Here is a 27,439-nt window from a genome sequence, read left to right as displayed (position 1 = left end):
GATAATGTTTGGCATTGAAATGAAACGAATTTTCTCTAAGGCTCATCTTCTCGAGTTCCCTAAGAAACTTTGTGGTTATGGGAGGTTCTGAATGGTGATATTGTTCATAGTATTGGCAAATATCTTCCTTTTGAGGGACGTTAAGATAGAGTGAGAAGACTAATGTAGCAAGAACTTCCGCATTGTCAGGCGCTTGTGGAGGTAGTAAAACAGGGGCACCCAACGAGAATATAGTTCAAAACCACTTAACCCATGGACTCATTCACGTGCGCTGTTGTGTGTGTACATGATAACTTGGGAAATTCTCGAGGTTTTGCATTGGAAAGCGAGCGTCAAAAATAAACCATATGCGCAGTAAATGTACACAAGATACTGAGTTCTAGAATGATGTTTACCTTGAAGAAGAAACAGTGAACTTCCCAGATGATGTAAAAATATTGCTAAAAAGTGATTCAAAACACGTCTTAAGGCTCAAATGAAAATGTAAAGGTAGAATTTTCGAAGCAGCGCGCGTTAAGCAATCAAGAAAGTTTTTGATCGCTAACGAAACAAAGCGCTTGAAAAATATATATTATAACTCAAAATATGCCTTGTGCAATTTACAGTTAAGTCTAACCACTCGATGGATAAAAATTGTTTGAAATTTCTTGCAATCACTTTGTTTTCTTGCAGGTATAAGTGCAAAAATTATGCACAAACGCCGTCCCCGAAACAAAATGCTTTACTACGAGTTTTCTGCTTGTCGAAATACACAAAACCGCAAGATTAATTTAGTTAATTGATCACTATCATGTTTCATGAGAGAACAAGTCAAATTGTGTACAAAAGTGCTCTTTCGAAAACTTTTACTGAAAGATAACTTACACAACACAAGAAAAACAACAGAGAAAATCGCTGGAGGTTTTCTCGCATTTGCGGAATATAAACGCACGATCGAATTGATTTATTTGTTGAAGGTAGTAGCCAAAACGCGGGGCCGGGGCTGGGGCCGGAGTGTCGGGGTCGGGGTCCGTACAAACAAGTAAAAGGAACGTTGCATGACTGCGTGACGATCATCGTGAAACTGTAATTCTGTTTTGTTTTTTCGTTTTTTTAACGAAGTGAATATTACGATGGGACTCTGTCTGGCAATTAGCGTGTATTCCATAAACTCCAATTTTATCAATTTCGGAAATTCTCTTAATTTCGAACAGCAAACTTCGATTTTCGGAAAGACAAAAAAACAAAGTGCGATTTTAAGAACAACTAAAATGCCCCTTGAAAGCTTTCATAGCTTCCCTAGGTTCCTCAATTTTTTTGACTTATTGCCACCATAAAGGACAGTCATTCGAGAATGACGACAAAATAAAAACAAAATTTTGGAAAAAAAGACACCCCGACCCCGACCCCGACCCCAACCCCGGCCACTACCGTTGAAGATACCGATCTTCCGAGGTATGCTGAAGGCGAACATTCCTTCGATTACCAATGTATTTTAGGAAAAAAAATTGCTATTTGCCAAAAATCCATCGGTTGATCAATATAAAGCTAAATTCGGGAGCTAATAAATGCCCATTATGACGTTAATTGCTACGAAGGCCTTTAATTCTGCGCGGCTTACTGAAAAAAGGAAATGCGCTCGGGGATTTTAAGAGTTTTTGACAGGCATACCTACTCGTTTCGTTTACCATTACTTACCAAATATCATCTCCTATGAAAACTAAGAAAAATATTTAATTCATTACGATTATCTAAAACGAAATAAAGAGCAGTAGCTGCCACGAAATCTGGAACTTAAATATTATCGAGCTGATCATTCCAGCGAGCTTCTTGTTTATCATCGGTCGCTTGGTTTTCACCGTCTTCTTCGTCACTTTTAAAGCCATCTAAATCAAAATTGTTGTTTATAGTATCCCCTCCTCTTACAGGAAAACCATAAAAGATCCCTTAGATCCCTAGATCCTCCGAATCCGAAAAAAAAATCATGAATATCCCCATCGTTTGATGTGTTCTCTGGCGCATCGGCTGTTGTCTTCGCGTAATTTGATCGCACGATCGAAAGGGCAAAAAGCCAGCTCTTGTGGGGTCTCTCATCAGCTGTCAAAATATGCTCACAAGACGACAAATGATTGGTCAATTATCCTACTAAATCTCCATAACGACAAAAAATTTAGATTTATTAAGGGAGACTGGGTAGAGGCCTAAGATCAACTCTGATCAAGACGCCATTTTGGACGGCCGGTTACGGCCGGTTTGGGTAATTCAGGGGTCATCGCGCGCGGCCGGTTACGGCCGGTTTAGTTAATTAAACATAGCATTGTTAAACGTGTTTTCGTATTTAAAAGGTAGATATAGGCATATTTTTATCCCCCCCAAATTTTTCATCTGTTCGGTTTCCCTAACTAAAAGTCTAGTGATTCGAAAATTATAGGGATCAAAACTTACCTTTTCAAAAATTTCAGCCAGAAAAAAGGCTCCCGAAAATTCTAGGTGACCTTTTTAGGGTAAAAATCCGTTAAAAATGGGCAATTATACCATGTTTTAGATGTTCGAAAATCCTAGGAAAGGGAGGCAAGCGAGGAATTTTCCGAAAATTCTAGATCTCAAATCGTCTTCCGAACAGATATTTTCCGATAATTTACGTTGGCTGCCCCTGGTAACATAGGCAGCCCAAGCTCGCTTCTCTACGGACAGCCGTTGGGAATTTAAACGCGTTATACGACTTTGTATGGGAAATAAAATACAGTCGGTTATGAAGCCTAAAGAATGCTCAATTTAACGTTCATTCAATAAAATGAATCAAAATGACTCACCTCTGGTGTATTCTTGAGCCTTTTGGAGTTTATTTTACAGTTTCGGGAAGTCTGTGTTTTCAATGTTCTAAGACGTCTTAGAACATTGAAAACACGGACTTCCCGAAACTGTAAAATAAACTCCAAAAGGCTCAAGAATACACCAGAGGTGAGTCATTTTGATTCATTTTATTGAATGAACGTTAAATTGAGCATCTTTTAGACTTCATAACCGACTGTATTTTATTTCCCATAGAAAGTCTTATAGCGCGTTTAAATTCCCAACGGCTGTCTGTAGTGACGCGAGCTTGGGCTGCCTATGCTGGTAAAAGAGACATCTGTAATACAATGTATCTGTTTTATTTTCACGTTTTGAACATGCACTCATCAGAGTTGCAATTCATCACGGAGTTTCGCTTTGACACTGCAAAGTTCATTATTTTGCGGTTTTGTTGATTTGGTAGCTTTCTGTCTGGAGTTAACTTCATCCTGGAGGAAGATCTGCTGGTAGCTGAGTGGATTCTCTTTACTCGGTTTTTGTGGTGGAAATTAAAACAATCGACATAGGCCTTTTTTCTTTTGCCTAGAGGGAGAAAATAACAATCGATTTAAAAGCCGCAGTTTCCGAAATTGATTAAACCCTTCACGGTAACCATTATCAACATGATTTTTGTCTTACCAAACAGAGACATCTGTTGTCAGCTTATAATCAGGCTACTTTTGTCATCTGCAGCATCATCACCAAAATTGCCAGCATAGATTCCAATTTCTTTTGCAGGTCTTTCATGGAAATACTGGGCGAAACGACATAATCAAGCATAATTTTGAGGAGGTTGTCATAGCGCGCTTTCTACGCTTTCAGCCAACTGACTTTTTTGGTCATAAGGCGTTGAGAGTTGAGCTATATGGAACACTTAAATCCCCAGGTAACTCATCTGCTCTTCGTAAAGTCTTGACAGGTTTTGTTTTACAAATCCATTTAATTGTTTAAAAAGCCAAAAAAAAAAAAAAAAAAAAGTGAAAACCATTCGAACTACATTCAAAGACAAAAGTAGTTGGGAACGTTATGTAAATGAACTGCACCCGAGCTGTACTTCAACCCGCTTCTGTTAAAGCACAAAAGAAAGAGTTTCACCTTCTCTTATATAGCCCCTCTCCCCCTATTCAATGTTGGAGGGTAACACAACAATTTCCTACTAAATCCATTCAGTTTTGCACAACATTGAATTGGGGGGAGGGCGGAGAAGCAATGAAGACGTCAGAAGTGCTGACCTTCCCAACGGTTTTGTCTATGATTGTAATTCTTGTATGTGTGGTTTCAGAACTTTGACAGCCTAGTGAATTGTAAGAGTTTTGCCGGGAGCAAGAGAGAGTTTTGTAACAGATTTGAAGTAAGTCAGTGTTGTTTTCAGTAGTACCTTTTGCTTCCATTTCAGTTCCTGTTAAAGCACCTATTCTGGTCAGCGTGACTGCACAATCGTCGACTGAAGTTGCTGCCTTTTGGGAACTGCCAAAATGGTATACAGATTACAAGGACATTTTATCATTTAAATTACTGTATCGATCGTTAGTATCTGACACAGCCAACCACGTAACTGTCGAAAAGGCTTTCTCCACAGTCGTCACGGGGCTTGAAAAGTTCACAGAATATGAATTTAAAGTGTGTGTCTTCAGTTCGGTGGGGTGTGGACCAAAGAGTTCCTCAAAGATTGCAAGGACATTAGAAGATGGTAAGGATCTGTAGTTTTTTATCAAGCTTAGTATACCTAGTCAATTGGGGGCAATGTGGTGAATTACAGCTGAATGAAATGGCAATTTCCGATGCCCATAGACAAAGCTGACCCTTTCTTATACATCTCCAATTATTCCACGTGGTGTGGGAGAAGATAGAAGAAATTGAGATATTTGCAAATGTAGGATGAAATGTTGTTTTTATTTATTGATTGATTTATTCATTTATTTGCGTATTTTCTTGTTCCTGATAAGACATCTTTGTTCATCTAAAATGTCACTTCCTTCATCAACTTAATTTCCTTTATTAGGAAGTTAAGAAAGGAAGAAAATTGCTTTTCAATTAAGAATCGTTGAATCACATTTCTTTTATTTCAATCCATTGGCAAAGTTCATTCTGATTTCTTGTCTTTGCTGCATTTGAAATCTTTCAGTCCCATCAAAAGCTCCAAGCAGTTTTACAGTGACTGCAAACTCATCTACGGTTATAATAGCGTCATGGCAGCTTCCACCTCCCGACTCCAGACATGGAATCATCAGAGGATTTAAAGTATTCTTCAGGAAGAAAGGGTCCAATATCAGTCGAGAAACCTTACTTTTTGCCGACGCCTCCATGAACACAAAACCTGTCACAAGGTTGGCTAAATTTACAGAATATGAATTGCATGTGTTGGCGTTTACCTCTGCTGGTGATGGACGGAAAAGTTCTGCTCAATTTGCAAAAACAATGGAAGATAGTAAGTGATATTGCTTAAACTGGCGAATTTTAATAACAAACTCCTTGAACCCTGGTAAGCCATCCTTTGACATGTTTAATTTTAAGTGTTGTACATACCCTCAATAAATGAAAATCCCCGTTCAATTCAATTTTAGGGCTGTAGATAACACAATCGTTTGGGATATGCATCTGTTTTGATATGCCACTCAAATCAAAAGAACGACAAATTCAAATATTGTTCCAGTCATCACTTTTCGTTGTAGTTGATGGGGCTTTCTGTGGTTTAGTACACATCAATGACCAGTAACAATTATCCCAGTCAATCTCTTTTTCCTCTCCTTAGAAGTGGTCTTGCTAGTAGCAAGTCAAGTAACTGAAGAAAACGACAATTGAGTGAACTTTAAGCTTACTTTTAAGACAAACGTTCTGATGTTAAATTGCAAAGTAAACGACATGTATTAGTAAGTTTTCCCGCAGTCAACCATGATTGGCATGTTAAGACATTATTGTGATTTGGCCTGCTTAATAATGCCCTCAAGGAAGATCAAACTAGACCTGAGATCATAGGTTGGCTTCTCTGAACAGGAAAACTGAACCCTGAACCTTGAGGTGTTGTTACAAATCAATCTCTATTAGTACTTCAAGTTAATTGACCTCATTCCTTCCTTTTTAATATTTCTCTCCTTTAAGTTAACAGCATTTTTTTATTAAAGCTCCTAGATTTTATGAGCTACACGATCAGCCACTGTCAGGATGGCCTGTGAGCGAGATTTCAGTGATTGCTTTTGAAGTATCGAGACTTTGCCAGTACTAACATTCGACAAATCGCAACCCGGTGTTTAAGTCCATGCAATCATTGTGCTGTTGACCAACCATATGGCGATCAGTGGACTGGTCCGGTATTAAATGAAACGCAATTCATTACTCACGGGAGCATTAACTTTATAACTGTACCTAGAAATTAACTTGTAATTTACATGACAACAACTTACCTGTCTGCAGGTAAAGACCATTTCTTGACATTGAATTTCTTTTTTAAACTGTAAGCTCTGGTTCACAACAGTAACTTGACTCTCAGTCTCACGGGAAGTCCCCTTTTCTATCGCTTTTCAATTCACACAGGACGAGGTTGGCAACGTACACACAAAGACGATAACTGTCTGACCGAATTAAAGCTTCATATATGTATATAGTTTTTTCTAGAATTTTCCAAGTCTAAACTATTTTTGTATAATACAACATAACGATTTTTATTAATGCTGAACAATGACTCACACCATACTAAAAAGACTAAAATATTATCAAATGCTTAATGAGACTTGATGGAACCTTATGGAAGTTAGTGAACAGATATCATATGTTATTTTTTCTTCATTAATTTTAAGTTCCCTCAAACGCTCCGAGTGGATTTATGGTGAATGCAAACACTTCTACAAGTGTCACAGCCTTTTGGCAGCTACCACCGGCAGACTCTCGAAATGGAATCATTAGAGGATTCAAATTGTTCTATGGACAGAAACGCTGTGATAACCAACCTAAACTTCTTCACATTTCCAATGCATCCATTCGAGCAGAAACTGTCAGGGAGTTGATGACATTTACAGAATATGAATTTCAATTGTTGGCCTACACATCGGTTGGCGATGGACCGAATAGTTCTGTTCATTTAGCAACAACAATGGAAGATGGTAAGTGGTGTCATTAATGAGTTTCTCTGAGTCTTCTCTTCAGTCAATGCCCCCACCCTTTCTGTGTGACAAATCAAGTCCTCTTTTGTACGGTAAAAGTTAACTTGATTTGAAGCAACGCAGTGCTTATCTGTGGTCAAACCATCAACTGGCCTATGATTAATTAGATGTTTCACTACTTGATTAATAATTTTGCTGCTTGATGCTGATGATCGAAGCAATAAATTTCAAGAAATAATTGAACTGCAGCGTTTTTATAGTTAATTTATCTCTTTTATGTCTTGACTTTGCTATGATCCAGCTCCATCTAAACCTCCCAGTGGATTTACGGTGACTGCAAGAAATTCTACAAGTGTCACAGCATCTTGGCAGCTACCACCCGCAGACTCCAGAAATGGAATAATTAAAGGATTTAAGTTGTTCATTAGTAGCAAAGGGTCAGCTGTTCAATTGATCGATGTTTCCAACGCTTCAGTTTACACAAAGACTGTTACTGGATTGCAAGAATCTACAGAATATGAATTGCAAGTGTTGGCATACACTTCTGCTGGTGATGGACCAAAGAGTACTGTTCAGTTTGTGAAAACACTGGAAGTTGGTAAGAGTTATATACTGTAATTAATTTTTTTTTAGAACGATCAACACTGTGTGATATCTCAAGTGCATTATGGCTTAATTGACCAGCCTAATTATTATGCAAAGTTTCATTTGAAGGGAAAGCATTTTGTCCAGGGCCTATGAAACTTGGCAGGCAGTTAGTTATCAGTCTTGTAATAACATCACATTCTTGTCACATGACCCGAAATAGACTCATAACAGTTATATTTTTTACTCAAAAATGGGGAAAATTAAGCTACTTTATAACAATCTTGTTCCTTGATTATTCGATGACCGGTTTCTAAAGCTAGGCTTTGTCATGCCGCCTTTTAATTATGTCCACATGTTAAGACCAATGAACTATTGAGGAAAATACACGTGAGTTACCTGACGTGATAAATATGGAAATATCTTAAAAGGTAAACACGGAGTACCACATTAAAGGGTGGCATTCGGCAGGCACACTTGGACTAAAGTTACGTGTCAATGCCAAACGTTTTCAAAATTTTAAAGTATAAATATTCCCCTTTTTTGAGTAAAATATATAAACGTCGTAAGTTGTTTTAGTGTCACGTGACCAAAATTTGATGCAAAATACTTTGGCAAGTTAATAGCAACACCGATAAAAAAACTTTCTGCTAAGTTTCATGGACATAGACAAATGCTTTCCTTCAAATAAAAGCATGCATAATAATCAGGTCGTTCAAGCCTTAATACACTTGAGATGACTTATTATAGTTAAATTTCTTGCACTTTTTCTTTCTTTATTTTTCATTTTTGCGATAGTATACCGGTACTAATTTAAATTGCAACTGTATCGCGGTTTCTCTCCTTTTATAAAGGCGTATTGAAGTATGACCTATAGAGTGACCACATTTATGAAAGGCATAGAGAGCCACAAATATCTAGAGACTCGGGAAAATGTTTCATAAAAAAATGTGGCATTAGATTTGAGAGGCATTAAGTTTAACATGATTGCGCTTATGTGTAATGGTGATGTTACACTGTGAAATGTTTCGCTCAACTTGTCTCTCAATGTTTTGGCGACACTGTAGAGGGACAAGTTGAATAAAACATTTCACAGTGTGACATACCCGCAACGGCAAAAATCTTAGCAAGACAAGTTGCACGAAATGTGGAACTTAATTCTACTTTCGGCAACAGCTCGTGCAACTTGTCCAGCCACAATGTCGCCAAAACATTGCGAGACAAGTTGCACGAAACATCTCACTGTGTAAAAGCGCCTTAATGGGTGATGTTGTTTCATCAAAAACGAATCTTAACTGGCTCAATTCCTGTACAAATAAACCTCATGCAATTGGAACTTACACATGTAGTCTACAAGCGTATTCAAGTTAAATTACAATGGTAAAGCTACAGTTTTACATTACAATTGTATCGTGACTTGGGCTACATGTGTGAATTCCAGTGTAGAAAAATCTTTTCTACACTGGAATTTATAATTTAATTGGTGGATTTACGAGTCGGACTTTTTACACGAGCAAAAATTAGACATGTAACTCTTTTTCTGAATTGACCCTAGGTTTCTCGATGGTGAGTATTCTTGGCTTTTCCATTGGTGGTGTGTCTTGGCTAATTGGCTTTCTACTTCTTATTGGATTTTCTTGCCATAAAAAGAGAAGGAAGAAGCGCTCCACAAAGTGGTAAGCTTTTTCTTTTTACTGGCATGGTAAGCAATGACTTATAATTTGGTGGAGATAAGAAAGTGCTTCTTAAAACAGGGTTTTCCTATCAGGCCGGAGGCCCGACGTTTCGCCGGGTCATTTCCCATTCCATTTCCGGTACTTTGATGTGAATATTTCAGAAGTTTGTTTTATTTTTTATTAAAATATAATTTATTTTCACCTATTTTTAAAGAGGATTCCAAACCTGCCTCGGAAACTGATTCTTGAATTCCCTTGAGGGGCATGCCTAAGTAGCTTGCACCTTCAGCACTCGCAAGGCGCCTTGCACTGCCAAGAAATGTGCTTTCAGAAATATGTCGGCTACTTCACAAAACTTTCAAAAACCCTGCTTAAAATATTTTAAAAACCCTTTTGTGCATTGCAAAAAATGAAATCTCCCTCATCAGGGGTATGCTCTCATTGTTCATGTACCCATCTGAAACAAGATGCGTATTGTCTTTTGGTCAATACTTATTGAAGTAGCAAGGGCAATTTGTGGCTGTAATAAGAGCAACTTTTAGGACAACGAGATGTCCAGGAGTTGCATTGACTGAAAGTTTTATCCCTAAAAATTAAAAAAGTTACAAGTAAGTGGTGGAAAGGTAAGCAAGAGCGAAAATGACATATGACACCAAACGAAGACTTGCCAATTGAAAGATTTCTGAGAGAGCGAGTGAAAAAATAAAAATGTAGCAGTCCTTTACATGGGATTTTTTTGCTTTTGTGGACTGATAAGCAAAAAACCAACACCGAAAAGACAAAGGCGTTTGAAAGTGGGCGTTGATTAAAGAAATCCTAAAACTTATCAAATAAATGAAATGAGACGAATGTGTATTTGAAGTGCGGGTTGCAGACGACTGAGACAAGTGACCCTCGCACTTTGCTGGACAATTTAAGCAATTGTCGCATTTTATAGAATATATAATAATTATGGTGGTGTAGTTTTCTGCACGTTTCACTGATAAAATTTATTATAACAAAAATAAAAGTCGTTTTTTTTTTAACCTGTTGATACGCGCATGCGTAATCAACATGTATTGCTACGACCAGGAAATGTATGCAAATTTTAAGAGGGCTCACTCACTAGCCCGTTAGCAGATCGAAAACAGCGAAGAACGGCTCTGATTACTTTGAAATTTGGGTCATCCATTTCATTTATATGGCGAGAATGCACGCTGCAGACAATTTCAGTCCTTGCAAAATAGAGGGACAGTTGTCATTGGAACCTACAATCATGGACAAATTCCTTTGGGACACTCATTCCAGTGCACATTTTTGGGACTTCACTGAGGCGCTTCCTCCCCCTCCCAACCCAATCTATGTTGGGCATAAACTGGTCCACTTTCAGTCCCGCACACTGTTTTAATTCACTTCGTTTCCCTCAAGCAACATTGTTTGGGGGGAAGGGGGTTGCAAAAGAGTCCAGAATATGCGATAAGTGAGTTGAAAGATTAAATGCTGAATTGTTCCGAAGAATTTGTCCATGATTGTAGTTTCATGGCCTAGCTTCCACTAGTTTCCTGTAGCTCAGGGGCAGAGCATCCAAACTATTAACCGGAATGTTGTAGGTTCGACTCCTACAAATGGGCACTCAGATTTTTTAGAGTACCCCTGAGTCAACATCAAAAAATAAATCTCTTCATTTCATTAACCCGGGGATTAACATGAAACATCTCGTTCTGTACAATTGCAAATATACTCCATTTCGACACTTCAGTGCAAGCAGTAAAGAGACTGAGATCATTGTCACATGAGCATAACTGGGCTAATATCTCAGACATTTTTTTGCCCTGAAATGCTCATTTTTGGCAAGTAGGCCTTTTGGATGTTGTCGTTTCATAATAGAGTGTTTTCACGTGAGGTCACGGCGGCCACATTGGTGTCCCTAAACAAAGGAACAGCGGCCATGTTGGTGTCCCCAACTAATTCTCCGGGAATTGAGCTCTGTTGTGTCATACAAACGTTTTCCTTTGTTTCGGTAGAAAAACAAAGTTAATAATCACGAGTGAGTGAAAACACTCTATACCCCGAAAAATCCCATAATTTCACAAATTTAGTTTTTTATAACATAACACTTTAGAACTCTGTGAGGTAATCAGAAGGTCCAAGGGTGGGTCTAAGCTGCACGGTATCATTAGGAAAGATGTAGGGTTGTTCAAATGATGATCTGTGACCCAAATCTCATTTAAGCCTCAATGGATTGGTCTCGAGTAGTCTCAGAGTTAAAACAACAAAACAAAAAGGTAGCAAGAAAGGCTGTTGTGAAAGCTCAATTTTTTTTATGGTCCAAAGCACTCGTAGCCAACTATTAGGGATAAGCCCCATTCCTTCTGCGACCTAAAATATAATTTGTTGTGACTTTGCGTGAGTCCCATAACTTACTGAAACCTCGTTCCACATCTGAATAGCTGTAATTTATGTTGTTCCTTTGGGTTTTTTTTTTTTAGGACAGCAAAGGATATTAAACCCCTGAATTCCTGCGAAATTCCTCCGGAGAGAATAGAATTATTGGAAGAGGTGGGTCAAGGAGCATTTGGGAAGGTGCACAAAGCCAAATTGATTGACGGATTGGAGTTCTTTAACAAGAATACCAAAGACGCGTGTGAGAAAAATTTCAAGTACAAGATCGTTGCTGTTAAAGAATTACATGGTGGGTATATGAAAGTGTCTATTCCTTTTATGGATCACACACCGAAGTAATTACCTTGCATTTGTATTATTATTTTGGATGTTTGTTGTAGCGAACTACCCAACAATAGTTGAATACCTCTTCATAGAGTTTGTTGGCTGTTTGGGTATGGCTAGCCTTACATCGAATAGGGCTTTGCAGTCTGTAAAAATTTTAATCATCTACATGTAGTCAGGTGTTAAATATTTATGCCTTGGACATTGTGATAAAGTAGCTTTTCGCTTTGCACGAGACACACGTCTCATTCAGAAGCATGATGCCATTAATGGTACTTCGTAATGTGTTAAAAGGAGTTCCCTTAGGCCTAAGAACTTTAATTCATGTATCGCTCTTTGGTTGGGGTTTTGGATGACGTCATGGTAAGAGGGTCAGTTTGTGACTCCTATACCAAGTAACGTGAATCTCATTATAAAGCAGTATGTCGATGAGTGTGATTGCACTTATGTCATGACACTGCATGCATCAGCAAGCGACTCTCAAGGGTGAACTGGTTTAGGGCGATTAAAGGACTACTTCACGGGCTTGACTTCGAAATATAGTGTTGTTGATGTAAGAATAAGGGACACTTGATTTATTCCTTTGACTCAATAAGCTGTAAACTCAATTAAAGCCATAATCCTCGCAGTTATGAACGCAATTTTAGCAATTGTAGTTGAAGTCCTGAATTTTTCAGGGCTTACGCAATTGCAAATATTGCGTTCATAACTGCGAGGATCATAGCTTAGCTTGATTTCATATCCGCTGTTCATATATGATCCATTTCGTATATAATTTCATCGTTAAACTGTAAACTGAAATTTTATTTACCAATTATTCCACGAGCGCACAACAAATATGAGATTGTAAATAGCTAACGAGGCGCGTAGTGTCAAGCTGGCGATAACCAGTCTCATATCCAACAAGTGCGAATGGAATAATTGTTTTACTTAATTTTCATTACATTCTGAACGCTTGGACATTTGGAAATTAAGGCCAATTAGCTTCCAGTTAGGTCATATAGTATATGAGCTGATAACTGAGATTGAGTGAACCAATCACAAAGCTACTTGCCTGACGCACTCTACAAGCACTTGGACAGAACCATACGATATCACTAGCCTTCACAACCTTTTCTCTGACCGCAACCCTCACTTTCAAATATGCAAAAACTATTTATCTATCGCACGAACCATCCATCCTTCCCCCTCAACTGCTACCTGTACGCCTACAAACATATCGAACTCACTCTCCTAAGCTCCGACTACCCCTAGTTCTAAAAACTAAAACACCATTGGTTTTTCTTTTCAGTAGGACAAGTTTGACTAGTTAAAGTCGGAAAAGTCCGGAAGTACAGTGAAAACAGCTCGTCTTAAGTTTGGCGGGTTAAAAATGCAAGCTGTTTTCTCAAGCAAAAATCAGGGATTGTCTCGCCTTTATGACCGGAAATTCCCTGAAAGAGTTATACTATTTCGAGAGATGGTATATAACTCATCCTCATAAATGCCACAACCAATTACATTGCCCGTAGTGACAGAAAAACGGAAATACTGGGTTGTGCTTTACCGCATAGACTGCAGTCAGATTACAATAAAATAGATAACCGTTCATCACACTGCACATGAAACACTAAGCAACCTACTTTGAAACTGATTTGTTCAACATTATTTCATAACTTTTTTTTCAAGAAAACGCCAATGAAGGGCAGAGATTAGAGTTTCTGAACGAGATTGATCTCATGAAGGTACTGGGGAAGAGTCCAAACGTGCTGAGTTTTGTAGGCTGTTGGACAGAGGCCACTCCACAGAAGACGCCTCTTCGTCTGATTATGGAGTATGTTCCCCATGGAGACTTGCTTCACTGGTTGAGAGCAAAAAGAAGTCAGGTAATTATGCTAGCCAAACATCATTAGTAACCCAATTCCTATAGATGCATTGAGTATTAAGGGGAAAACAAAGAATATTACAACATTTGGATAGGAAAATTCAAAGAAATGTTTTGTCCTAAGGCGAGCTTCACTGGCATCTTAAAACTAAAATCATCTGGCCCCAGTTGTTCCAAGGGTGAATAGCGCTATCCACTGGATAAATCAATCGGTTTTGCTAGTGTTTATCCGCTGGATAGTGATTTATCCGGTGGATGGCGCTATCCACCTTTTGAACAATTGAGGCCTGGGTATTAGCCAAAACAAATTATAGGGTTGTGACTTTTTGGGTCAATGAAGACCACAAACCGTTATTAATGATAATACTTACAATTGCTAACTTGTATACACAGATTAGAGGTTCTACCTTGGGAGCTGCCCTTATTGCTGAAAGCAAAAAACAGTATGCAGAAACAAAAGAATGCATCACTGATACACTAGACCAGGTATATGCTTCTTAATTTTGATATGATTTTAAATCCAGGATGCAGACCTGATAGATCTTTATTCTCATTCCTTTGAGCCATTTTTTTAAAAACTGGATCAATATCAACTGCCTAAAACCCACAGTAAACAGTATAGGATAGCCTTGTAGAAATTATGTGTCTTCAGTTAAAGCTTATAGATACATGTACCAAGAGGCCATATAATTGTGATTCAGGGATGCAGCTACAGTGTAAGTGCCGGCTGCTGGTGAAAATCGCCGCTTGAGAAAAGGGTGATCGCCGGCTGAATCGAGGCTGCATTTTTGCCGTCGATCGAAGCAACTGAGAAGATCGCAAATTATTCTCTACAAAGTTTAAAAGTCATTCGATGTATTAACAACAAAAAAATCAATTTCTGTTAGTCGACATTGAATTATCACTAGAATTTATCGATACTGGAAATGAAATGAAAGCGTTGTTTAAGTACTTTTCTGCGTGTCTTCTCTTTCCCTGTATTTGTCATCTTGAAGAATGCCGGGTGTTGTGAATACCAGGTCCCTTTGATGCTCAGAGCACAAACTTAACGGCCACAACCGAACGAGCTTCGACCTGTTATGTTACACCGTGCAACGCCTGCTGAAACTTTTTTGCAGTTTCAACGTGTCACAGTGGCTTTGCGCTGCCATTAATAATTTTGAAGTGACCATGTAATTTGTTGTTTCTCTTACTAGAAGAGTAATCGACATTTAGAGGTATAGAAGGCAGAGTAGAGAGTTAACATAAATTGATTTGACTGTAAAAGAACATTAAAAAAAAAGGTAACCCAAAAAAGAATTATTAACTTGAAGGCTGAGGCTTAAATCAAGGTTTGTTAACTCAACTGCAATGAATCTTTTGTTAATTTAACATAATAAATTTCTCACTTAGGGTGGTGAAGCAGATGAGATTAAAACAGATGTGTTGTATAAAAACAGCTGCATTTCCACATGTGCCTCAGAACTTGAGGAAATGATCGCTTCTGGCAACATTGATTCTGCATCACCGTTGATGTGCTTCCCCTCTACATCGGCAGCAGATCTCAAAGAAACAATCACGTCTAGCAGCAATGAATGTGTGATACCCTTGATTACCATTAGCTGCCCTACCACATCTGGGAAAGGACAGAAAAGAGCCCTCCCTTCTGGCAACGATGAATGCACAATACCCTTTTTAAGCCTCCCTTCAATAAGTGGAGAAGAATATGATGAAACCATTGCTTCTGGCAACAGTAAAAGCACAATACCATTGTCCAGCATCCCTCCTGCTTATGCAGGAGACGATGAAGGAGATCTCATCGGTGATATCAATGATGAAAGTGGGATTCCTTTGCTCAACTGCTCTTCAACATATCCAGCAGGAAATGAAGGAACTGACATCGCTGATGCAAACAATGCGATACCGTTGGTGGTATTTTCGTCATCCGCGTCAAACCAGGAAGATGTTCCCACCAAAAATGTGGGCGATGAATGTGATGAGGATTGCGAGTCATTTGCTCCACTTGATCTTATGAAACTTGCCTGGCAGATTGCACGTGGCATGGTAAGCTAATAATGGTTGGAATGACATAAGTCAATTTTCGCAAACCATTTGGTTATATTGGCTATTGCTCAGCTAGCTTCAGGGTCTAGGCATTGCAGCAGTAAGATCTCTCTTTGTGACTGGGAATCACGATTACCTAAACTCTCACCAAGTCAGTGTTGTAATATTGTTGTGCGCAGCATTAAGTGAAATCTTGGCTTGGCATATCAGTACATGTTATTGCTCCCAGTTTCTTTATAGTGTTCTGTTAGTATAATCCTGATGAGATTTTTAGTGGAGTGGAAGTATTGAACTCCTATCCTTGTATAAACAAAATCCTTTCGTTTAAAAAGTGCTAAGACCTAACGCTAAGTAAGTCTATTTGAAGGAATCAATTATGTTAGGAGTCACTTTCACTGGATGTACAATTGGGGTGATATGATTAAGGAGTCTCTTTGGCCCGTCGGTTTCTTGAAATTCTCCAGTTCCCAAGCCACTAGCCAGGACTTTGCATCTCAAATCTATAGGAATAGCCTTGGTTATTCTTTGTTGTTTACAGAGCTATCTTTCCCAGAAGGGCCTAGTCCACAGGGACTTAGCAGCAAGGAACATTCTCGTGGGACATGGTAAGAGAGTCAAGATTGCTGACTTTGGATTGATGAGGTATTTGTACCATGAGGTGTACAAAGTAGACACTGGGAAAAAACTGCCAGTGAAGTGGATGGCTCCCGAGTCAATTTTTGAAGAGATCTTCACCACCAGGAGCGATGTGTGAGTATTAGGTTTGATAACTAACACAATGCAGCGCGCGTGCAAGGATTGCAAAAAACAAACATGGCTTCGATACAACAATCATTTTATTTGCTCAATGCATCCGTTATCTGTACTATTTTCCTCATAATTGAACAAAGTGTTTTGATGGTTTTAGTCTTTTATGAGAAATGTATGTTAGAAACGGTAACAATGCACTGAATGCAAAGAACTTCGCAATTCGCAGATTTTTCTTTGTTATGGAAAGAACCCTGTTAAATGCAGGGCATGTGTAGTCAGTCAAAAAATTGCGATTGAATGCGGAAAGGCTTTCTCGGATATACGCCTATTTCTCGAGAACCACTCCTTAGAATTGAACGCAATTTGGCACAAAGATACTTTGAAATACGTAATTGGAGTATTGAAAATAAATTAAACTTTAACAGAGGAAATTCTAGATATTCCAGTGAACCTTCAAGAAGAGATAATTAAAGATTTCTCTGTCAATTAAATTTTTATTAAAATAGTGTTAACTTGTGAGCATCGTTACAAGCCTGTTGCATGCAAATTATAAAGAAAATCTAACGACCAGTTTTTCTGCAAATAAACAAAACCGATTTTAAAGGCCTGTTTATATTTATTCATGTTGCCATGGCAATTACATATACGTCAGCTTAACTATCAAAAAACCGAAGATCGTGTTGTTAACTTTTTACCTACCATTTTTGGGGACCAAAGGATCAATGGTTTTACAGAAAAAGGTAAATGAAACATTGGTAGGGAGTCAGGGTGGCTTAGTGGTTATCTATCGGGCCTCCCACCACTGCGAGCCGGGGTTCAATTCTGGCCTCGGACAGCATGTGGGCTCAGTTTCAGCCGATCTCAACCTGACTCGAGGGTTTTTCTCCGGATTCTCCGGTTTTCCTCTCTCATCAAAATCGACTCGCAGCTGTTTAACATCTAGCTGTGGTGCTGTGCTCCGACATCAAACATGGACTGTATAGCGGCAGCCAGAGGCGCATTTGTATGCTTTCAGCCCGATGTCGTGAGATGCGCGCTTCGCAATTCAGTTGTCGACTGCAAGTAAGGATGATTAGCACTAGCAATATTTAACTATGTTCAGCCACCTTACGTCAGTACTGAAACACAAGATAATCAATATTGTTACTGTATTTTTCATTTCCTATTTTCCCATCCCCATAATGCAATACGTCTTGTGGGTTTTTTTACATAAAAACATTACAAGTTATTTACTGTTGGGCCTGTGTCATGCTTCAGTGAATTGGATATACCTTGTTTAACCGCCCCCCCCCCCCCCCAAAAAAAAATGAACTGTGTTATGGGATTTTTGAAAAAAGCTAATTTCATAGATTGTATTCAATGTTGGAGATAACTTGTCATCTTTGGTATTGTATTTATTAAATTTCACTTTTAATTCCAAACTACACACCAGCAGCAAAATAAAGTCTATTTAGTTTTGCTGATCCATTTGTTTTACTTGCAGTTGGTCCTATGGCGTGGTCCTGTGGGAAATCGCAACTCTTGGTCAGTGATAAGAATTATTTATTCAATTTTAATTAAAATATTTCTCTACTTTTTCGTAGTTTGCTGATAATGAGACTCGAATGCAAGAACATGTGGTTTGTGAAACTACAGTTATTCAATGTGTGTGTATCATCTCTTCGATATTACGATAACCTGGCCCGGATAACTTTATCCAATAGATAAGCCTCCATCATATTTTTTTTATAAAATATACTCCACATTGCACAATCAAAGGTTGGCCACTTGACTGGCTGACTGACTTGCCAATGACCCACTTACCATCTGACCTGTTGAACGAAGGAGCAAACAAATGAAAGATTTTCTTATTAATTTTTTTGCACTTTAAAACCCCATTACATAAATTGTTAGTGACAGAGTGGCTGAAACAGTAGGCTTATTAAACTGAAGCAACAATTAGACTAATGCACAAGACCGTAAAGCTTGTCTCAGTGCTCTGTTTTTAGCCTTATATCTAAATTTAAAGTGGTTGCCTTACTTTGACAGAATAGATACAGGCTTTTGCTAATAGGTGATCTTTAAGTTAAATATATGAATACAAACCATGATTACGTTTATTTTGGAGACTAGACGTTGGGTTGTGAGTCATAAAATTTACACACAACCCGCGAAAAGTTCCCATTTCTTCGTTTCCCCGCCGTTTCCTATGTCATATAGGATATCACACCACATGTCAAGTCTTATTCGAGCCACTTACGGAAATTAGAAATGAACCGATGATCAGTAATAGTAGTACGATTAAATGAAGTACAATTACGGGAGAAATCGTGCAAATGATTTCAAAAGTGGCCGAACGCGCAGTGCGAGGCCGATATAATTTAGGAAGTAATTATGGAAATGGTTTCAAAATCAGCCGAACTCGCAGCATGAGGCTGATTAGAAATTACGAGTAATAGGTACGATTAGTTTTAAAAGCTGCTTCTGTCCTGGTATGCGAAAGTTCAGTTTGGTTTTCAGTCCTTGGCTTTAAATCATTGCATCCTTAAGCTCCCTATTCACGAAGTTAGGGAAAATGACCAAGAAAGATGAACTGGCGTTTCTAGTGCGTCTTGAAAGAAAAAGTGCATTTTCTGTTCACCGCTTGCTAGTTGGCACTTGTCTGTATAAAAAATTGAAATGAAAGTCTATGAGTTTTGTACTCTTGGTTCTCCGCCTTGCTAAACAATAGGCAGAAGTCCAATTTATATTATCACTATTGTCAGTCTGCCGTCCATGAACCCGAGTCACCTCTCTTGGCTAGTGTCCAGGGTTTCAATTTTTCTCAGATTCTCTGTACACAAGTGTACTTACTTAACTGGTATTTTTTCTTTATGGTTCAAGAAAGCAGGCTTGAGTTTTCGGCTATGTAAAGTTCCTTCTAGGAAAAAAAAACCGGTTGTTACTGATGATGCTGCCGATCCATCCATCTAGGCCAGGAAATTTGTTTACGTCTTGCACTAATTCGGGTGCTGAGGACAGGGATTTTACTAAAGCAATTAAAATCAATGTAGCATCGTCCGTAAACTGGGTTATATTTACTTCGTGATTATCTGCGTAGACACGTCTTATGGTTGCGTTGTTTCCAGTTGCTTTGGCCATTACATGTACCTCCACGTAATATAAAGGATAAAAGAGATGCGTTGACAGAAAACAGCCCTTTCTTACACCTCAAACATTGAATGAAAAAGCCTGTACAGGCTGACTGACAGATGGATGGACTCATGCACTGACTGGTTCGATGAGTAAATGAACTAAGAATAGTGAAACGTCTAGCCAACTGACTGTTTGTCCAACTGCCTATCTGGCTGACCTACCGACCCACTCTGACTGACTAAAAGAATGCGTTATCAAAGGAGCTGGCTGGTTAACTACAACTGTAACCGACTTGATGAGTTACTCAAAGGCTAACTGGCTGACCGGCTAACATTGACTAAAAGGCTGACTGGCCGACTGAATGACTGAGTAAAACAATGAGGGAATGAACCAAATCTGGCCATCCAACTAGTAAAGCAACTATCCAAAGGACTGAGCGGTTGACACAGAGACTGAGTGGTTAACCAATAGATTAATTGAATAAGTGACTGACAGGCTGAATGAGCAAGGAAAGAAATGAAGGAAGTTAGTGTGATGAATGAGCAGACTCACAGAAATTAGATCACGCAAACGAACGGGGAAACATACTCAGGTTTTTTTTTTTTTTGTGTGGTTTGTTTTGTTTTGTTTTGCTTGGGAGAGGGGGTGGGGTGAGGAGAGGTTAAACGTCTGTAAGATAGTCCAACGCCAAGGTTTATACGTGACCAATCCGCCACTTTTTCCTCAGTTCATGATAAAAATAGGCTGAACGATCTCGATTTTCCCAAGTGTGTGTGTACTTGTCGCTTCGCTTTCTTTAAATGGTTTATGGTGTGCCTCAAGACGTGTTATGTGAATAATTTACAGGGGGCTCACCTTACGCTCTGAAGAAACACAAAGAGGTCTTGGAGAGCTTGAAGAGTGGTTACAGACTGGAAAAACCTGACACGTGCACAGACCGTGTGTAAGTTTTTCCTAAGTAACTATAGGCAGGAAACATCATATGAAACCATTTTAAGAAAGGTCTGGTACATGCGATCGAAGGAGGAAACTTTTGAATTTCATAGTGTGAGTGAGTTGTTTGATCTGTTTGCATGCCTCTTTGCATCCGTCTTCCTGAAACACAAAATGCTTGATGATAACTACTAGGCTAACTACCAGGTAACACAGTTGAAATTTGTTGCGACTTCATTAGAATGTAAGTTTGAAAGAAAGACCTCCTGTCGTATCTGGTCTCGTAGAACTCAAAGATGTACAAAGCCACTGGCTTTGCCTAATTTTCCATTTCCTCCGACTCACACTTCCTGAAACGACACAAGAATTGACTGGAGCTACAGTTACATGGATTTCAGAAACCGCCTTTAGGTATTTTACTAGTTTACCTACATTGTAGAAATGCTGCTGAGGGGAAGGGAGATAGTCAAGTAGGCTAGCAGTAATTTAACGGCGGTTCGCTGGCGAAGTTGCGATAACGTGTATCACGGATAAAAGAAGCAAAAATGAACTACAAGACTAAAAAACAGAGCAGTTTTACAGGTTAAGTTACCTCGAATTGGGAAAGCAGCTGCAAGCTTCTGTTGTAATTATAATCTTCTGTGTAACGAGCAATTTACTGACATTTATTAGGAACGAAGACTCTGGGACGTGCATCTTAAAGGCCCAGTTTCACCCATTCGGCATTGCGCCCGTTTGTTATTGTTTTCAAATGACGAAATGATTCCTCATTGGCTCTTTGCTTATCGGCGGTTTCCTCTCTTTCTTGTCGATTCGAAGCGCGCCAATTTAAGGTTGTCTTTTTCACTTTCTTTGGCTAATAACTTGTTAGTATTGAAAAGTTTACCACATCCGTGGTTCATGGACAGCTTTCTACAAGACGCCGCAAACACACCTGCAAATTTTTACGGGTCAGCACTGGACTCTAACGAAGAGGACAACGAGGAAGAAGGATTAGACGTAACTAGAGAGGTGAGACATTTCAAATGGCAATTTGCACGCGGCCGCGGTACTGAATTTATATTTCGTTACAACACCTGAATTGTTTCTTTCGTTTCCAGGGAATAGAAAATGAAAGACTCAACTGTATTTGTTCAGGGCAATGTGCATGGAAGAGATGAAGAGGAGAGTGTCCGTGCAAAGCAGCCGACCTCAGTTGTGCCGACGCTTGTAAATAATTGTGTCAAGTCCAAGTGCAAAAATCAGTTATGATAACGCCGTAGGCTACAGAAGCTTACAAATGAATGTTCTATCACAATAATTTAACCATCCTTCTAGCGTTTATTTATATATTTTTTCGTCTACGGATTTGGTATCAACAGTAGCAGTCACACAAAGAGGCCAGGAAGAAGCCAGGAAAATATATAAATTCCTGATGGTGCAGAGTGGTGAAACGTTCCATTCACGATCTGACCCCGGGGTATGGACGAGTAGGTTCTTACTGGTCGGATTTTTGTCGGAACCCTTTGAAAAAACCCCTTCACTTTTTGTCGGTGCCTTTGAAAACGATGCCTACCAGTCGAATTCTGATTGACCTCATCCATAGGTGGGTGGGGGTGGTGGTGTCAACATCCATCGGCATTGCTGATGCTCAAATATGTAATGCTGGCATCTAGCCGTAAATCTCAAGCTTGTATAGGTTATCTTTATTCGAAATTTCTTGCTAGGAATTCATTCAATCCCTGGATAACCCTACAAAGAATGACTTTCTGGTTAAATCATTGAGTATGGGCAGGGGCAGTTTGGACTTCGCTAAAAAGCTAGTTGCAGACAACCTACCCGAAGAGCCTGCGCCTCCAAATACCTACCTGTACCATGGTGCCAGTGTCAGGTTTGTGTGCCAATGGAAACAGAGGAAGAAAATGTCTGTTGCAAGAAACGGCAGTGCATCACTTCTTGTTGAACATTTCATAACATTTGCTTGGACAGAGACATTCTTGAAGTGTGCATGAGGGCACGGTGTGATATCAGAGGTGATGAATTCCATTTTCCATGGAAAGCTTACGCAAAGCAGCCTATCGTCAGTTCTCTCTCTGCTAATATAGGAAATTGGGTAGAGGGAACAAGACGAGTCCTACGTGCTTGTGCAGTGAGGATGATTCGACAAGCATTCCCTTCTCCTGGTGGGAGATACATGGGATTTCGAAATAATTGACATGTGAACATCTGTCACTCATACTTAGTGCATATTATAAGCCTGATCAGAAACACATATTCCCTCTCATGCCCATTTTTGCCCTGGCCTGGATCATGTTATTGGGTTGTCTGGCCAATCAATACTGATAGTCATAAGCAGAAAATGAACTTTATGAAGACGTATTTATTCTGTTACCTGCTATTTCTATACATTTAAAGAAACCAACTTATTTACTGCGTATAACAAGTACTGAATTTACAGAAAACTTTGTTGAAAAATGATGTAATTCAAAACTATTACTTGCTTTTCTTCGTCATTATTATAAATTTATCTTTATCATTATATATAAATTCATTCCATCAGCTTGCTGTAGATGTCTGTTATGAAAAGTGGGACTATTTCCCTGCTGATGCATCTACTAGGACGTAACATAGATATGAAACATTGTTTTGTTCAGACTTTTCCATGTAACAGGGAAAGCCCTTAGTCCATTTGTACTTCAGTCTGTAAATGTTAATAAATACATGGACATTTAAGAAACAGTTTCTGATGTAGAAAGATGTAGCATGCTGTTCCAATGCTCATTTTAGCTTCTTTTCAAAACAAAAAGGTCCTTTCATTAACTCTTTAGTTTGCGGGGACTCCTTCATGCCAATAGTATGGGCAATTAGCTTTGGGTAAGATTCATTCGTTCTATCGGAAGGCAATGTGAAACTTCCCTCATACATGGAGCGCCTATGCAGCATTTTTGCTAGAGGAAAGGGGAAGTAACTGAAAGATTTTTCTTCTTTCACAATTTCGGCATGAAATTTTTGAGACCTTTTTGACTATTTTCTATGGCCTTGTTCTTTTCGTGCTTTGGTAAGTTTTGATTTTCCTGACAAGTGCATGTTGTGGTTGATTGCAGCCAACGTTACTCATGATGAAGTAAGAATACCTAGTAGAAGGTGATCAGATACTACACAGTTATTACTTGCAACACACAAAGTAAATAAATAAATTGGTTTCACTGGATCCTGTAGTGGTTCTAAATTGAGTGTTGTAAAACCAAAAGCAAACCAATTACTAAACAATTACCAGTAGACCTCTCAGCCATTCAAGTGAAACCAGAACAGAAGCAACTGCACGATTACTATCAACACTCAATTGACTTCCTTCGATGACTGAAGTAAACAACTCCAATTATCTAAAAGCAATTGCTCCAGCAAAATAATCAGCTTCTTTTCCACAATTTCATTTTCAGACAGGCTCAAGGCTGTTAATGGCTACAGTGTGTTCATGAATACAACTGCAGACCACACTACACTAAATTATGATGAATATAAAGTCTATAGCGCCTGCAAAAGGCAGAGACACCAAGGCTTTTTGAACATTTTGCACTGTAATGTATAAATCACATTTGAAAAAGAAAAAAAAGGGCTGCTAGGACAAATATAGCAGGACAATAACGAAAAAAAAAATTCAACACTTTCTATGATCTGGGATCGAGGGGCAGGTGTGATAAGACTCATTTCCACAAGTTGTGTATACATGATAACCAAGATCGTACGAAGTCGAAGGTAACTCATCCCCACCGGGAGAAGGGTCTCTGTCAGCTCTAAAGCAAAATGTGAACACAAATTCCCATAAGTTACGCTTCATTAGGAGCAATATAAGCTTAGCTTCCATCGCCCAAACAACGAGAACGCTTACTTTTATACGCGGTCGAAATCGAAAGCTTATGTAAAGCAAGCTCACCTTCGATGTAGAAGATACTCTGCAAATTCGATATCCATGAACTTCCCCAGACTGACTTTCCTCTCTCTCCAAAGATTAAACACGGATTGGCGAAGACGAATATACTGAGCGGAACACGGTAAACGGGGCCTTCCAACACGCGTAGTTCTCTCCTTATCCTCTTCAGTCACACCACAGCTACATGCTCACACAAAATGATAGAACTGAACGCCTTATTAAAATCTTTATCCGAAATATAGATGAAAAGCAAGAATATAATAACAAAGAATTCCTATTTACATTAATTGCAGAAACTGAAATAGAAAAATAACTACGGATTGAAATGGATTTCGAAGTGATTCACTCAGGCGCGCAATGCATTAAGGGTGAAACTGGGCCATTAATTCCTCAATTCACGCGTAACCACAATTCCTTGCGCCCCTGACCTTTCCGCGACCACAATTCCTCTCGTTTCGAAGAAAAAATTTGTTCTTCCCCCCGATTAGAGAGCTGCCTCGTTCGTTCGCTTCGGGGTCACTCACTGCGGAAGCAATTACAGTTGAAACAATGTAACATATCCTGTTCAGTAAGCTACACATGAATTAAAGGGCAACAGTGTTAATAGGTTATGTGAAGATCATCGATTTTCCTGCATAAAAGAAAACCCCTATATTTGTTCATCTTTAAGGTACACCTTGATGACAGATTGTTGGAAACAGGACCCAGATGAACGGCCAAGCTTTGAGCGGCTGTATAAGAGACTTGACGATATGTTGGAGGAGCAAGAGGAGTACTTTAGCTGGGACAATCACGACGAATCGAAATATTATTATAGCACACAGGCGTCAAAGACATCAGAAGTTGATGAACTTGACAACCTTGAAGTTGCAAACCTGCCGAATGTGTCCAAGGTAAGTTTTGTAGAACAAACTTCTTGCAGTTGTAGACTTGTGCTTGGCCTTGCTTGACAACTGAATTTGTGTATTGAAGTTACCTTCAATCTTATGCTATCATACCTTTCATCTTAGCAGGGGTCAAATGCTGCAGAAGCCGATGAAACAGTCATAATCCAAGTTGAAAAACCAGAGAATGTGTCCAAGGCAAGTCTTATCATATTAGCTCCAAGCTGCACAACAATGAATTGGTTCATTAAAATCACTTATGAAACTCATTAAACTTATGCAATCATACTTTGATCTCATTGTTGGTAGGGGAAAGAAACAGAAGTTTAGGAACAGGAAAATCATCAGGCTGTAAGCACACAGAATGTGTCCAAGACGAGTCTTCAAGCTTAATGATTTACAGTTCTCAGCAAATGCTTGCTGAGCATAGCTATGAATATTTTTAGTTAAAGTAACTTATCGGACTTAGCTATAAAGCTTTGCTCTTAGTCTTCTCGGTTTTAGATTGGCATTGTAGTCAGATTGATGCTAAAGCCTATTTATTTGTTTATTTATTTGTTTATTTATTTATTATTTATTTATTATTTCAAGTGAGATATTACACTGTCTAGGTACAACCAGCTACCAACCAAATAGCCAACTTTCAGGCACATGTTCTTACCGAGACCGACAGATTCTAACAATTTAAAGCTCAAAGATCTGCCCTGTCTTGACTTTGTTTGGCCATTAACAAGCAAGAAAAGAGAAGAATCTCGGACGACACCATTATCGTAACCTTAGGTGCAGTCCCCTCGTCTCATGGTCCACTCTGCTCAAACAAACACAATAGCGTGCTTCTAGTCAGTGAAGGCAAGTTTACTTGCACTGTTCGCGAGAAGCAGGTCAGGCCAGAGTTTTTCATTGGTCTACTAGAAGGCATTTGTTGCATATGTCGGCTAAGTTATCCAATTGTTAAAACGTCAAAAAGCTGGAGTAGGCTGCGACATACTAATCATCACCATTATTTATTTACTTATTTTAATAGTTTATTTCTTCGCATGTTTTGGCAATCCGTTACACCCAGCATTCTTGCATTGTTACGCCTGTAAAAGATGACTGAGTGCTTTTAAGAGGCAATTTTCACGATAGCGTCATTTGACTACAACCAATAGAATTCAGTTTGTTTTTCTTTTCTTATTTAACTTTTGTATTCCCAGCAGGCTCAAAATACCAATAGCTCTAGTTAGCATGGAACAAGCAAAATCTGCAGGATTCTGGTACTTGTAGCCAAATGGCGTCATCGTGCAAATGTCCTATTGGTGAAGCTAAGTTCAACTGAGCAAATATTTAAATTAACGTTACGTACGAACTTTCTCAACATGGCAAGCTCTTAATTAAAGTCGCCTACAACCCACTTCAGAAGTGCACATAGTTAGATCTTCGCCTAATTTTGATATTAAACACCAAATGTCCCTTTAACTTTAAGTATTTTGCTGCCTGTTTAAACAACAAAGTATGTGTTAGGGTAAGCATAATATTCAGGTTATGGTCAATGCAGCTGATAATTTTTCCTTGCTCAGTGCAGTTTAGAGGACACTTAATAACGTTAATTGTGAGCATTTCTGGACACAAGTGATGTTAAAATTGGGCGGAAGAGCAAGGCACACTTCTTGACGCTTATCAACATCTGCGTACATCTCAATTTGGTATAATTACATAGGTGATTATTAACACTTCTCTGCGCTGATTGGTTGCCAATGAGGTGATTATTACGGGATAATCACTTAAGCGGTTTTTCAAAATGGCAGCAGGCGGAAAAGCAATGGGACAACATCGGCGTACATCTCAATATGTGCATTTCTGGACATATGCATCCGCCACTTTCTGGGTTTTCTTTTTCTCTAGGATAAACTTTTGACGTCATGTTTTGTCTCAACAAGGCTTCTACCGAGACCCCAATCAACCTAAGGACTCGTTCAACTATTTAAACACCCTCTTCAAAGCAAAATTATAACGTGTTGGCCTTAAAGACTTTGGCAGTGTAAAAAAAAAGAAACATTTTCAGTGAGATGAAGGGAGTATTCAAC

At 38.9% G+C, this 27,439-nt stretch overlaps 2 protein-coding genes across 2 annotated transcripts in view; both read left to right on the top strand.

Moving 5' to 3' along the window:
- Window positions 1-5,162, top strand: part of LOC137967608 (uncharacterized) — a 201,806-nt gene extending 196,644 nt beyond the window's left edge. Inside the window, exons 9-12 of the mRNA XM_068814125.1 lie at window positions 3,550-3,697; window positions 4,208-4,501; window positions 4,937-5,072; window positions 5,156-5,162. Of these exons, the coding sequence (XP_068670226.1) occupies window positions 3,550-3,697; window positions 4,208-4,501; window positions 4,937-5,072; window positions 5,156-5,162 (585 nt within the window). The remainder of the gene's footprint in view (window positions 1-3,549; window positions 3,698-4,207; window positions 4,502-4,936; window positions 5,073-5,155) is intronic.
- Window positions 5,163-5,165: 3 nt separating this feature from the next.
- On the top strand, window positions 5,166-26,472 carry LOC137967606 (tyrosine-protein kinase receptor torso-like). The gene is made up of 14 exons (XM_068814123.1): window positions 5,166-5,239; window positions 6,606-6,908; window positions 7,210-7,506; window positions 9,049-9,169; window positions 11,638-11,840; window positions 13,544-13,740; window positions 14,133-14,225; window positions 15,132-15,782; window positions 16,321-16,532; window positions 18,016-18,056; window positions 20,493-20,589; window positions 25,160-25,382; window positions 25,503-25,571; window positions 26,398-26,472. The coding sequence occupies exons 1-14, from the start codon at window positions 5,230-5,232 to the stop codon at window positions 26,470-26,472; spliced, it is 2,592 nt and encodes an 863-aa protein (XP_068670224.1). The 5' UTR covers window positions 5,166-5,229.
- Window positions 26,473-27,439: the final 967 nt, after the last annotated feature.

This window comes from Montipora foliosa, chromosome 8 (assembly GCF_036669935.1).
Source record: "Montipora foliosa isolate CH-2021 chromosome 8, ASM3666993v2, whole genome shotgun sequence".
NCBI lineage: Eukaryota > Metazoa > Cnidaria > Anthozoa > Scleractinia > Acroporidae > Montipora > Montipora foliosa.
This window is presented reverse-complemented; position numbering and strand designations above follow the sequence as displayed.

Bases quoted from the DNA above. Each gene is read 5' to 3' on its own strand.
- LOC137967606 (XM_068814123.1), top strand. The intron at 9,170-11,637 runs GTAAGCTTTTTC...TTTTTTTTTTAG, and splicing joins AAGAAGCGCTCCACAAAGTG to GACAGCAAAGGATATTAAAC. The intron at 13,741-14,132 runs GTAATTATGCTA...TTGTATACACAG, and splicing joins TGAGAGCAAAAAGAAGTCAG to ATTAGAGGTTCTACCTTGGG.